At 62.9% G+C, this 13,193-nt stretch overlaps 1 protein-coding gene across 1 annotated transcript; it reads right to left on the bottom strand.

Moving 5' to 3' along the window:
• Nucleotides 1–582: 582 nt before the first annotated feature.
• ABHD16A (abhydrolase domain containing 16A, phospholipase) lies at nt 583–12,620 on the bottom strand (the record flags this gene model as incomplete). Its single annotated transcript, XM_083881750.1, has 21 exons — nt 583–666; nt 937–1,050; nt 1,189–1,235; nt 1,851–1,961; nt 2,330–2,406; nt 2,809–2,871; nt 3,435–3,491; nt 3,574–3,637; nt 4,192–4,296; nt 4,999–5,122; nt 5,556–5,605; nt 5,869–5,932; nt 6,521–6,619; nt 7,871–7,985; nt 8,717–8,821; nt 9,555–9,631; nt 10,227–10,312; nt 10,709–10,795; nt 11,222–11,288; nt 12,352–12,408; nt 12,492–12,620. 21 exons carry the CDS (start codon nt 12,618–12,620, stop codon nt 583–585), a joined length of 1,782 nt encoding a protein of 593 aa, XP_083737876.1.
• Between the last annotated feature and the right edge of the window lie 573 nt (nt 12,621–13,193).

The following is a 13,193-nucleotide window of genomic DNA, read 5'->3' as shown; positions in this document are numbered from 1 at the left end:
CCAAAAGGGGGTGTGACTTTGGGAAATAAGTGGGGCTGGTTTGGGGTGGGGTTCTGGAGTGGGAGGGGCCAGGGAGGGCGGGGCTCTGGGTGGGTGTGGTTTAAAGGGGTGGGGATAAGTCAGGGAAGGGGCGGGGCTCTGGGTGTGGGCGGGGCTATAGGGGATAAGATGGAATGGGCGGGGCTCTGGGTGGGTGTGGCTAAAAGGGGTGGGGATAAACCTTGGGGAGGGTGTGGCTGTGTGTGGGCGTGGCTGTGTGTGGGCGTGGCCACAGCCTTGAGCTCCTGCTGCATCCTGCTGAGGGCGTGGCCGGGTGGGCGGGGCCAGCCATGACCACACCCACGACCCACCTTTTTTTCCATTATGGGGGCGGGGCCACACAGATGCCCCTCCCCCAGCCCATTTTAAGCTCCGCCTCCCCACGACCACACCCCTCCCCCTTCCAGCCTTAGTGAGATCAAATTTAAATTTAAAAAAAAAAATCCATTTTAATTAATTAATTCATAATTAACGAACATAGTTCTCTCTGTGGGATGGCGGGCGGGGCGTGCAGGGAGGGGGAGGGGCGGGGTGGGGGAGGGGTCACAGGGCCCAGGGCAGGCGGAAGGCCTGGGGGGGGAGGGGCGTGCAGTGCGAGGCCTCGAAGTTCTGCAGGTGCTTCTGGGCCTGGGGGAGGGGCGGGGGGCGTGGTCAGAGACTGGACACGCCCCCTGGTGCACACCCACCCAGCCCAGGCCGCACCCACCCAGCCCAGGCCACACCCACCCAGCCCAGGCCACACCCACCCAGGCCACGCCTACCCAGCCCAGGCCACACCCACCCAGCCCAGGCCACACCCACCCAGCCCAGGCCACACCCACCCAGGCCACGCCTACCCAGCCCAGGCCACACCCACCCAGCCCAGGCCACGCCCACCCAGCCCCAGGCCACACCCACCCAGGCCACGCCTACCCAGCCCCAGGCCACGCCCACACAGGCCACGCCTACCCAGCCCCAGGCCACGCCCCACTCATCCAGGGCCACGCCCACCCAGGCCACGCCCACACTCACCTGGCCACACCCACCCAGCACTTACAATCTCCACCCATCCCAAGCCACACCCACCCATCCAGCACAGGCCACGCCCACCCAGGCCACGCCCACCCAATCCAGGCCACGCCCACCCATCCCAGCCCCGCCCAGACTGACCAGGTAAAGCGCCAGCTGCCGGCGCTGGGCGGGGCTCATCTCCTCACCTGAGGGGGCGGGGCCAAGGTCAGGGGTGGGGCTTGAAAAGATCCAACCCCGGGACCCCCAAAATACACCCTGGACCCCCAAAAATCAACCCTGAGATCCCAAAGTCACCCCAAAACCCCCCAAAATTAACCCTGAGACCTTAAAATTGACCCCAGAGACCCCCAAACTCCACACTGAGATCCCAAAAATCACCCCAAGACCCCCGAAATCACCCTGAGACCCTCAAAATTAACCCCAAGGCCCCCAAAATCCAACCCCAAGACCCCCCCAGTCCCTCCCAGTCCCCTCCCAGTTTATCCCACTCCCCTCCCAGTCCCCTCCCAATCCCCCCCAGTCCCCCCCAATCCCCCCCAGTCCCCCCCAATCCCCTCCCCAGTCCCCCCCAGTCCCCCCCAGTCCCCCCAATCCCCTCCCAATCCCCTCCCAGTTTATCCCACTCCCCCTCCCAATCCCCCCCAGTCCCCCCCACTCCCACCCCCCCAGTCCCCCCAGCCCCCCCCAGTCCCCCGCAATCCCCTCCCAGCCCCCCTCAGTCCCCCCACTCCCCCCCCAGTCCCCCCCAGCCCCCCCCAGTCCCCCCCAATCCCCTCCCAGTCCCCCCCAGCCCCCGTTGCCCCCAGCCCACCAGGCTCCAGGGGAAGGGGGGGGCTCCCTGTCCCCAGCGAAGGCCTCGAGCTGCTCCCGACACCAGCGATCGTCGGGGGGGCTGCGGGACAGCACCGAGCCTGGGGGGGGATTTGGGGGGTCAGGGGGGCATTGGGGGTCTGGGACACAAAAATGGAGGAAATGGGGGGCTGGGGCCCAAAATTGGGGTGTTGGAAGCCAAAATTGAGGAGTTGGAACCCCGAAATTGGGGCTGGAACTGAAAAATGGGAGTTAGGAACCAAAAACGGGGGTCAGAACTAAAATTGGGGAGTGAGGACCCAGAAATTGGAGGGTGGGACCCAAAATTGGGGTGCAGGACTGAAATTGGGGGCCAGGGACTGAAATTGGTATCAAAAAATGGGAAGTTTGATGCCAAAATGCCACTTTTGGGTCCCAAACCCCCAGAATTCGGGGGGTCTCACCCCAAACAGGGTCGGGGGTCACTCACTCTGCTCCTCGGGGGTCGCGGCCTCGAGCCACTCCCGCACGGCCCGCAGCCCCTCGTCGGCCAGGATCTTGGGGTACCTGGGGAAACGGGGGGGTCAGGGGGGCCTAAACACACCTGGGACACCCAGGAACCCCCAGGGACCCTGAAATCCCCCCCAAAGTCCCCCAAATTACCCCCAAATTTCTCCCAAATCATCCCAAACCCACCCCAATTGTGCCCCAAACCCCTCTAGGACCCCCCCAAAACACCCCCAGGACCCCCCAAAACACCCCCAGGACCCCACAAATCCCCCCAAAATCCTCCCAAACCCCACCAGGACCCCCCAAATTCCCCCAAGTTCCACCCAAACCCTTCTCAGACCCCCCCTAATCCCCACAAATCCCCCTCAAACCCCCTCAATCGTGCCCCAGACCCCCCCCCAAAGCCTTCTCAGACCATCCCAAATCCCCCCAGGACCCCCCAATCCCCCCGTTCCCCACCGGTGCTGCAGCAGTTTCAGGAGGAGGTCGTTGCCCCGGTTGGAGGCGATGTCATCGGGGACCCTGCGGGGACATGAGGGGTCTCAGGGGGTTTTGGGGGGGTCCTGGGGGAGTTTGGGGTTCCCAGGTGGATTTTGGAGGGGTCCTGGGGTGGTTTGGGGGGTCCCAGTGGGATCTCAGGGGAGTTTGAAGGGGTCTCAGGGGGTTCCAAGGGAGTCAGGAGGGGTCTCAGGAGGTTTGGGGGAGCCCCAAGGTGGTTTTGGGGTTCCTGGGGGGGGTTTTGGAGGGTCCCAGGTTGATTTGGGGGGGGTCCCAGGGAAGTCTGGGGGGAGGGTCTCAGGGGGTTTTGGGGGGTCCCAGGGGTGTTTGGGGGATCCCAGGGCTATTTTGGGGGGTCCCAGAGTGTTTTGGGGCATCCCAGGTGGGTTTTTGGGGTCCCAGGGCTATTTCAGGGGTCCCAGGGCTATTTTGGGGGGTGCCAGGGTTATTTTTGGGTTCCCAGGGGTGTTTTTGGGGTCCCAGGGGTATTTTGGGGGATTCCAGGGGTATTTTGGGGGGTCACAGGGGTGTTTTTGGGGGTCCCAGGGGTGTTTTTGGGGGTCCCAGGGTAGTTTTTGGGGTCTCACGTGGTGGTGATGATCTCGTCCTTCGTCCTCCTCACCAGCAGCACCGGGCCCTGGTACCTGGGGGGGATTTGGGGGGTATTTTGGGGGGTTTTTGGGGGTCCCAGGGGGGTTTTGGGGGGTATTTTGGGGGTCCCGTTACCTGCAGAGCTGCTCGGCGTTGTTGAGGTTCAGGTGCTCCCGCACAGTTTGGGTCACCAGGTCCCCTGGGGGGGAAAAGGGGGTCAGGGGGGGATTTGGGGGGTCCCAGGGGGGATTTGGGGGATTTCGGGAGATTTTGGGGTCCCAGGGAGATTCTGGGATGGTGATTTTGGGATGATTTTTGGGCACTTTTCGGGCAATTTTGGGGTGTTTTTAGGCTGGTTTTGGGGTGGTTTTTGGGGGTTGCAAGACAGTTTTTTGGGCTGTTTTTGGGATGATTTTTAGGCAGTTTTTGGGGGTATTTTTGGGGGTCCCAGGACAGTTCTGTGGGGTGTTTCTGGCGTGTGTTTGGGGTGGTTTTGTGCTGGTTTTGGGGGTTCCCAGGGCAGTTTTTTAGGGTGTTTTTAGGTGCGTTTTTCAGGGTCCCAGGACAGTTTTTTGGGGTGATTTTGGGGCATTTTTGGGACGTTTTTTGGGGTGTTTTTGGGCTGTTTTGGGGGCAATTTTGGGGATATCTTTGGGGTGATTTTGGGGATATTTTTGGGGTGATTTTAGGGATATCTTTGGGGTGGTTTTGGGATATTTTTGGGCTGTTTTTGGGTGTTTTGGGGTCACTCACTCCAGCTCCGGGGCAGCACCTTCAGGGCCAGAGGCACCAGATCATCAAACGAGGCGTCCAGGACCAGCCCCCCCAGGTCGGGGTAGGACATGGCGGCCCAGGTGGCTGCGGGGACAGGGGGGTCACCTGGGCAGGGGAGGGGACCCCTCCCAGTCCCTCCCAGTCCCCCCCAGTCCCCCCAGTCCCTCCCAGTCCCTCCCAGTCCCTCCCAGTGTCCCCCAAACTGGCCCAAATCCCCTCCTAATCCCCTCCCAGTCCCTCCCAGTACAGCCCCGTACCGGTGAAGCCCCCGATGGACCAGGCCCCAGTCCCCCCAGCCCCCCCACTCCCCCCAGCCCCCCCAGTCCCCCCCGTACCGGTGAAGCCCCCGATGGACCAGGCCCCCAGCCCCCCCAGTCCCCCCCCAGCCCCCCGTACCGGTGAAGCCCCCGATGGACCAGGCCCCACTCCCCCCAGCCCCCCCAGTCCCCCCAGTCCCCCCAGCCCCCCCCAGCCCCCCAGCCCCCCGTACCGGTGAAGCCCCCGATGGACCAGGCCCCCAGCCCCCCCAGTCCCCCCCCAGCCCCCCGTACCGGTGAAGCCCCCGATGGACCAGCCCCCCAGTCCCCCCAGCCCCCCGTACCGGTGAAGCCCCCGATGGACCAGGCCCCCAGCCCCCCCCAGTCCCCCCAGTCCCCCCCCAGTCCCCCCACTCCCCCCAGTCCCCCCAGCCCCCCGTACCGGTGAAGCCCCCGATGGACCAGGCCCCAATCCCGTCCCAGTCCCCCCAGTCCCCCCAGCCCCCCCAGCCCCCCCAGCCCCCCGTACCGGTGAAGCCCCCGATGGACCAGGCGTACAGGACGATGTTGGGGGGGGCGAAGCGCAGCCGCTGCAGCGCGAAACGGATCACCACATCCATGGCATTGGCCTCGCTCTGGGGCAGGGGGACGCCCTGGGGGGGGGATGAGAGACCCCCTGAGACCCCCCAGAATCTGCTGAGGACCCCAAAAAAAACCCCGAATCTGGGGGACCCCCAGAACCCCCAAAATTCCCCAAAAAAGGGAACTCCCATCCCCACGTGGGTCCCAGAATGAAGGGTGGGGGGTCCCCAAAATCCCCCAGACCCCACTCTGAACCCCCCAGGACCCCTCAGAACCCCCAGACCCTCTCAGGACCCCCCAGACCCACCAAGGACCCCCCAGGACCCCCCATAACCCCCCCAGGACACTCCAGGATCCCTGAGAAACCTTCCAGGACCACCCCAGACCCCCCAGATCCCTCTCAGGACCTCCCAAATCCTCCTCAAATCTCCCCCAAATCACCCCAGAGCCCCCCAAATCCCCCCCAGGACCCCCCAAATCCCCCCCAGGACCCCCCAAACTCACGGTGCTGCCTCCAAAGCCGGGGTGGTTCCAGCCCAGGACGGAGTAACCGGCTGGGGGGGGACACGGGGGGGTCAGGGGGGGATTTGGGGGGGTCCCGAGCGGGTTTTTGGGCCCCCGAAATGACGTCTCAGGGTCAGTTTTGGGGTCCCAGGGCAGTTTTGGGGTCCCCAGGGCAGGTTTGGGGTCCCAGGGCAGTTTTGGGGTCCCTGAGGCAGTTTTGGGGTCCCAGGGCAGTTTTGGGGTCCCCAGGGCAGTTTTGGGGTCCCAAGAGCAGTTTTGGGGTCCCCAGGGCAGGTTTGGGGTCCCCTCGTACCCTCCAGGGGGGTGGACAGACACCCGACCTCGTAGAATCCGGCGTTGCCCTCGCAGCAAATCACCTGGGGGGGCACTGGGGGGTCACTGGGGGGTCAGACCCACCCCAGGACCCCCCAAACCCCTTTAGGGACCCCCCAGACCCACCAGTGTATCCCCATGGGGGTCCCGGTCCCACCAATCGATGACATTGTGGGGACACTGTGGGGTCAGACCCCTCCAAACCCCCTTTGGGACCCCTTTGTGACCCCCCAAACCCCCTCAGGGACCCCCCAAACCCCCTTTGAGATCCCCCAAGCCCCCACTGGGACCCCTCAAACCCCTTTAGGGCCCCCCAGACCCACCAGGGTGTCCCCCCGGGGGTCCCGGCCCCGCTGGTCGATGACATTGGGGGGACACTGTGGGGTCACTGCAGAGTCAGACCCACCCCAGGACTCCCCAAACCCCTTTAGGGACCCCCCAACCCCCCCTTGGGACCCCTCTGAGACCCCCCAAACCCCTTTAGGACCCCCAGACCCACCAGTGTGTCCCCCCGGGGGTCCCGGCCCCACCAATCCATGACATTGGGAGAACGTAAGGGGGACATTTTGGGGTCGGAGCCCCCTAAACCCCTTCAGGACCCCCCAAAGCCCCCCAAAGCCCCCCAGACCCACCAGGGTGTCCCCCCGGGGGTCCCGGCCCCGCCGGTCGATGACCATGGTGTCGATCTCGTTGCCGTCACAGGCCACCAGCTTGGCCCTCTGACCCCCAAACTGCGGGACAGGGGGAGCGTTGTGGGATCCAGGGGAAGATTTGGGGTAGTCCCAGAAGAGTTCGGGATAATTCTGGGATAGTTTTGGGGTTATTTTTGGGATCCAGGGGGGTTTGGGGAGGATTTGGGGTCATTCTGGGGTTCAGAGAGAGCCTGGGGGGGGATTTGGGGCAACTCTGGGACAGTTCTGGGGTTATTTTTGGGAACCAGGAGAGGTCTGGGGGTGATTTTGGGGATCCAGGAGGGTCTAGGGGGCATTTGGGGTTGATTTTGGGGTCTGGGGGAGGGGTTGGGAGGGATTTGGGGGGTGTTTGGGGTTATTTTTGGGATCCAGGGGGGTTTGGGGAGGATTTGGGAGGAACGTGGGGTAATTCTGAGGTTCTGGGTGTAACTCAGGGATAACTCAGGGTCCTTTTGGGATAACTCAGGATATTTTTGGGGTGATTTACCTGCTCTATCGGCCTGGCCCGTCCCTGCGGCAGGGCAGGGCTGGGCTGGGGGTAACTCAGGGATATTTCAGGACAATTTGGGGATAATTCAAGATAATTCAGGATATTTTTGGGGTGATTTACCTGCTCTGTGAGCCTGGCCTGCCCCTGCAGCAGGGCGGGGCTGGACTAGGGGTAACTCAAACGTAATTTAGGATAATTTATAATAATTCAGAGATGATTTTGGGATATTTTAGGGTTATTTTACCTGCTCTATGAGCCGGGCCTGCCCCTGCAGCAGGGCGGGCAGCAGGGCTCTGTGCATGGGGCTGGGCCAGGGGTAATTTATGGTAATTTATGATAATTTAGGGATATTTTAGAACACATTTAGGATATTTTTTAGGATGATTTACCTGTTCTATCAGCCGGGCCTGCCCCTGCAGCAGGGCGGGCAGCAGGGCTCTCTGCATGGGGCGGGGCCAGGGATAATTTATGATAATTTATGATGATTTAGGGATATTTTAGAACACATTTAGGATATTTTTAGGATGGTTTACCTGCTCTATGAGCCGTGCCTGCCCCTGCAGCAGGGCGGGCAGCAGGGCTCTCTGCACGGGGCTGGGCTGGGATATCTCAGGGATATTTTAGGGATAATTTAGGATATATTCAGGATGATTTACCTGCTCTATGAGCCGTGCCTGCCCCTGCAGCAGGGCGGGCAGCAGGGCTCTGTGCACGGGGCTGGGCCAGGGATAATTTATGGTAATTTATGATAATTTAGGGATATTTTAGAACACATTTAGGATATTTTTAGGATGATTTACCTGCTCTATGAGCCGTGCCTGCCCCTGCAGCAGGGCGGGCAGCAGGGCTCTCTGCAGGAGCCTCACGGAGCCCGGGAACAGCATCCGCCGGCCCAGCGTGTGAGCCAGGAGCAGCCTGGGGGCGGGGCCGGGGCGGGACACGCCCAGGGCGTGGTCAGTGATGGACATGGGGGTGTGGTCAGTGTGGGACACGCCCACGGGTGTGGTCAGTGATGGACATGGGGGTGTGGTCAGTGCGGGACACGCCCAGGGGTGTGGTCAGTGATGGACATGGGGGTGTGGTCAGTGTGGGACACGCCCAGGGCGTGGTCAGTGATGGACATGGGGGTGTGGTCAGTGTCAGACATGGGGGTGTGGTCAGTGAGGGACACACCCAGGGGTGTGGTCAGTGATGGACATGGGGGTGTGGTCAGTGATGGACACGCCCAGGGGTGTGGTCAGTGATGGACATGGGGGTGTGGTCAGTTCAGGACACGCCCAGGGGTGTGGTCAGTTCAGGACACGCCCAGGGGTGTGGTCAGTGATGGACATGGGGGTGTGGTCAGTTCAGGACACGCCCACGGGTGTGGTCAGCACAAGACACACCTCAAGAGGGCGGGGCCAGCACTCCCACCCACCCCCAGCCAACCACCTCCTTCCCATGCTGACCACACCCCCTTTAGGCCACACCCACCACCCCACCCTCAGCCCCACCCACCTGTGACAACACCCCCCCAGCTCCACCCCTTTAGGCCACACCCATCAAACCTCCATCCTCTCCAAGCCCCACCCCAGGCCACACCCATACAACAGCCACACCCCCAGACCACGCCCCACCATAAGCCCCGCCCACCAGGCCCCGCCCACCTGGCCAGGGCGCAGGGCAGTTTCCTGAGCGCCCCCAGGAGCCCCCGGGAGCCCCCCCGGGGTCTGGGCGGGGCTTTGAGCAGCGGCACCGCCCGGGCCCCGCCCCTGCAACAGAGAACGGGCTCAGGGGGGACACACGGGGGTCTACAGGGGGGTTTGGGGGTCCTCAGTGGGGTTTGAGGGTCCCCAGGGGGGTCTGGGGGTCCCCAGGGGAGGCTGGGGGTTCCCAGGAGAATCTGGGGATCCTAAAGGGCGTCTGGGGGTCCCCGGGGGGTTCCTGAGGGGGGTCTGGGGATCCCCAGGGGAGTCCCAGGAAGGTTTTGGGTGTTCTTGGGGGGCTCTGGGGATGTCAGGGGTGTCTCAGGAAGGTTTTTAGGGTTCCCAGGGATGTTTTCGGGGCTCCCGTGGGAGTTTCGGGGGTTCCCATGCAGGTTTTTGGGGTTCCTGTGGGTGTGCTGGGGCTCCCGTGGACGTTTTGGGGCTCCCAGGGATGATGTGGGGGCTCCCAGGGATGCGTCGGGGTTCCCATGAAGATTTTTGGCACTCCCAGGTGTGTTTTTGGTGTTCCCAGTGATATTTTGGGGCTCCCTGGAACGTTTTGGGGCTCCCATGTGAAGATTTTCAGAGTTCCCAGGGGTACTTTGGGGTCCCCAGGTGTGTTTTAGGGCTCCCCATGGATATTTTGGGGTCCCCAGGGGTGTGTTTAGGGGTCCCCAGGGATATTTTAGGGTCCCCAGGTGTGTTCCAGGCCCCCCAGGTGTGTTTTGGCCCCCCCAGGTGTGTTTTAGGGGGTCCCCAGGGATATTTTGGGGTCCCCAGGTGTGTTCCAGGCACAGACCAGGCGGGGCCGGCGCTGTCCCAGCGGAAATCCGGGGGCCAACTGCGGAAATCAAACGTGTACAGGCCGAGCTTCCGCTGGGGAGGGGGACAACGGGGACCTCAGACCCCCTGACACCCTGGGGAGGGCCCTGAGGGGTCCCTGGGGGGTCCTGAAAGGTCTTGGGTGTCCCTGGGGTGTCTCTGGGGGCGTTCCTGAGCCCTGGTGAGGGTCCCTGAGGGGTCTCTGAGGTCCCCCTGGGTTGTCCCCGAGGCTCGGGGGGTCCCTGGGGGGTCCCTTTAGTCCTAGGGGGTCCCTGAGGCTCTGGGGGTGTCCCTGGGGGTCCCTCGGGGAGTCCTTGAGCCTTGGTGAGGGTCCCTGAGGCTCTGGGGGTGTCCCTGGGGGTACCTGGGGATGTTCCTGGGGGTCCCTGGGTATCCTGGGGGGGTCCCAAGGGTGTCCCTGGGGGTCTTGGGTGTTCTTGGAGAGTCCCTGAGGCTCTGGGGGTGTCTGGGGGTCTCAGGGGTCCCACCTTGCTCTCGGGGTTCCCTGAGGCTCTGGGCAGTCTCAGGGGGGTCTCAGGGGGGTCCCAGGGGGGTCCCAGGGGTCTCCAGGGGGTCCCACCTTGCTCTCGGGGCTCCCTGGGGGTCCCAGGGGGGTCCCTGGGGGTCTCAGGGGTCCCGGGGGTCCCACCTTGCTCTCGGGGCTCCCCGAGCGGTGACTCTCCTCCAGCACGGCCATGAACTCCAGATACTGCGGGTTCCACCATCGGCCCAGCCCTGCGGGGTCAGGGGAGACCCCCAGAGACCCCTAAATCCTCCCCACATCCCCCGAGACCCCCAGGGACCCCCAGGGACCCCCAGGGACCCCCCAGGGACACCCTAAACCAGCCCTGCCCAGGGGTCAGGGGGACACCCACCCAGAGACCCCTAAATCCTCCCCAAATCCCCCCAGGGACCCCCAAAATACCCCTAAACCCCCCCAGAGACACCTTGAAACCCCCCAGAGACCCCCCCAAAACCCCACAGGGACCTCCAGGGACCCCCAAACCAACCCCAGAGACCCCCAAAACAACCCCAAAACCCCCTAAGACCCCCCCAGAGACCCCCCCAGGGACACCCAGGAACCCCCAGGGACCCCCAAAATCCCCCAAATCCCCCCCAGAGCCCCCTCACCTCTGAGACAGGCCACCCCCGCCAGCAGCAGCCCCAGGGTGGCCACACAGTGGGAGAAGGGAACCACCCTGGACATGGTCAGCAGCCCTGGGGGGGAGAGAGAGCCTGAAACAGCCTGAAAACACCCCCAAAACAGCCCAAAAATAACCCAGAAAACAACCCAAAAATACCCCAAAACCAGCTCCTGAACCACCCCAAAAACACCCGAAAACACCCCAAAAAACAACCCAAAACACACCCCAACAACACCCCGATAACAACCCCAAAAATATCCCCAAAAACAACTCAAAAAATACCCCAAAAACCAGCCCGAAACCAACCCCTAAAACACCCCAAAACCAACCAAAAAATACCCCCAAAACACCCCGAGAACACCCCAAAATCAACCCCAGAGACCCCCAAACTCCCCTCAAACCCCCCAAATCCGAACCCAGGACCCTCCCAGAGCCCCCCATACCCATCTGGGACCCCCCAAATCCCCCAAAACCCCCCAGAGCCCCCCCAATCCCCCACCTTTCCGGTACAGGTAGAAGACGGCCAGGGGGGAGGCGTAGTACGAGACAGACCAGAGCACTGAGGCCTGGGGGAGCCCCAAAAACACCCAAAAAACACCCAAAAACCACCTCTGAGACCCCCTGAGACCCCTCAGAGCCTGGGGGGGTCTGGGGAGGGGGAATTTGGGGGGTCTGGGAAGGACTTGGGGGGATGTGGAGAGTCTGGAGGACAATTAGGGGGGGATTTGGGGGGTCTGGGGGGGGATTTGAGGGGAAAATTGGGGGTCTGGGGGTGAATTCGGGATCCTGGGAGGGGAATTTGGGGGTCCCGGGTGTGAACTGGGGGATCCAGGGGGGAATTGAGAGTCCCGGGTTGGAATTGGGGGGTCCTGGAAGTGGAATTGGGGTGAATTGGGGGGTCTGGGGGAGAACTGGGGGGAATTTGGGGCTCTCAGGTGGAATTTGGGGATCCTGGGTGGGAATTGGGGGTCTAGGGAGGAATTTAGTGTCTCAGGTGGAAATTTGGGGGTCCCGGGTGGGAACTGGGGGAATTTTGGGGTCCTGGAAGGGGAATTGGGGGTCCCAGGGGGGAACTGGGGGGGTCCCGGTGGATCCCAAGGGATCCTGGGTGGTCTTGGGTGGTCCTGGGTGTGTTTTGAGGGTCCCATGTGGCAACCGGGGGGTCCAGGAGGGGAATTTGGGGGGTCCCGCGGGGGAATTTGGGGGTCTGGGTGGAATCTGGGGTCCTGGAAGGAGAATTGAGGGTCCCAGGTGGAACTGGGGGATCCCAGGGCGGAATTGGGGGTCTCTGGTAGGAACTGAGGGTCCTGGAGGGGGAATTCGGGATCCTAGAAGGGGAATTGAGGGTCCTGGAAGGGGATTTTGGGTCCCGGAAGGGGATTTTGGGTCCCGGAAGGGGAATTGAGGGTCCTAGAAGGGGAATTGAGGGTCTCGGAAGGGAAATTGAGGGTCCCGGAAGGGGAATTTGGGTTCTAGAAGGGGAATTGAGGGTCCTGGAAGGGGAATTGAGGGTCCTAGAAGGGGATTTTGGGTCCCGGAAGGGGAATTGAGGATCCCGGAAGGGGAATTGAGGGTCCTGGAAGGGGATTTTGGGTCCTGGAAGGGGATTTAGCGCGTCCCCGGGCTCACCAGCGCCAGCACACTGTCCGTGTGTCTCTCCAGGCCCCGCGGTTGATAATACGAGTCCTGGGGGGGCGCAGGGGGGGTCAGGGCGGCTCCTCCCCCCCCTCAGACCCCACAGAACCCCCTCCCCACGGCCCCCTCCTCACCCAGGCCGGGTCCCCGCGCTCGGAGCCGCCGCCCGGAGCCCCCGCAGCCCCCGCGGTGCCCCCGCCGGGCCGGGGGCGATGGACGCGGTAAAGCCGCGGGCCCAGGACGCAGCTGAGGAGCCGCGCCATGATGGGAGCGCCGGAAGGGGCGGAGCTTCGGGGAGAGGCGGTTCCGGGGCGGGGCGATGGATGGGGGTGAAGGGGAAGCCACACCCACAGAGCGGCAACGGGGCGGGCAAAAATATGGCGGCGTTGTCATGGAGACGAAATGACGGCGTTGCCATAGAAACAAGGGAGTGGAAAAAAAAATGGCGGCGTTGCCATGGGAATGGAGGCACAATATTATAGTGAAGAGGCGGGGCAAAAGGGCGGTGTTGTTATAAAGACAGGGGAGACAAAAAAATTGGCGGCGTTGCCATGGAAACAGGGGCGGAGAAAATGGCATGATGAGGGGCGGGACAAAATGGCGGCGCCGTCAGGGGCCGGACAAAATGGCGGCGTTGTCGTGGCAACATGGGCGGGAGAAATGGCGGGAATAGAATGAAGGGGCGGGACAAAATGGCGGCGTTGTCACGGGAACAGGGGCGGGACAAAATGGCGTCGCCGCTGCCATGGGAACAAGGGCGGTGCAAAATGGCGGCGTTGCCATGGGAAAGGAGGCGGGACAAAATGGCGGCACCGTCAGGGGGCGGGACAAAATGG

The sequence above is a fragment of the Zosterops lateralis genome (assembly GCF_965231275.1).
Source record: "Zosterops lateralis genome assembly, chromosome: 35".
Taxonomy (NCBI): Eukaryota; Metazoa; Chordata; class Aves; order Passeriformes; family Zosteropidae; genus Zosterops; species Zosterops lateralis.
This window is presented reverse-complemented; position numbering and strand designations above follow the sequence as displayed.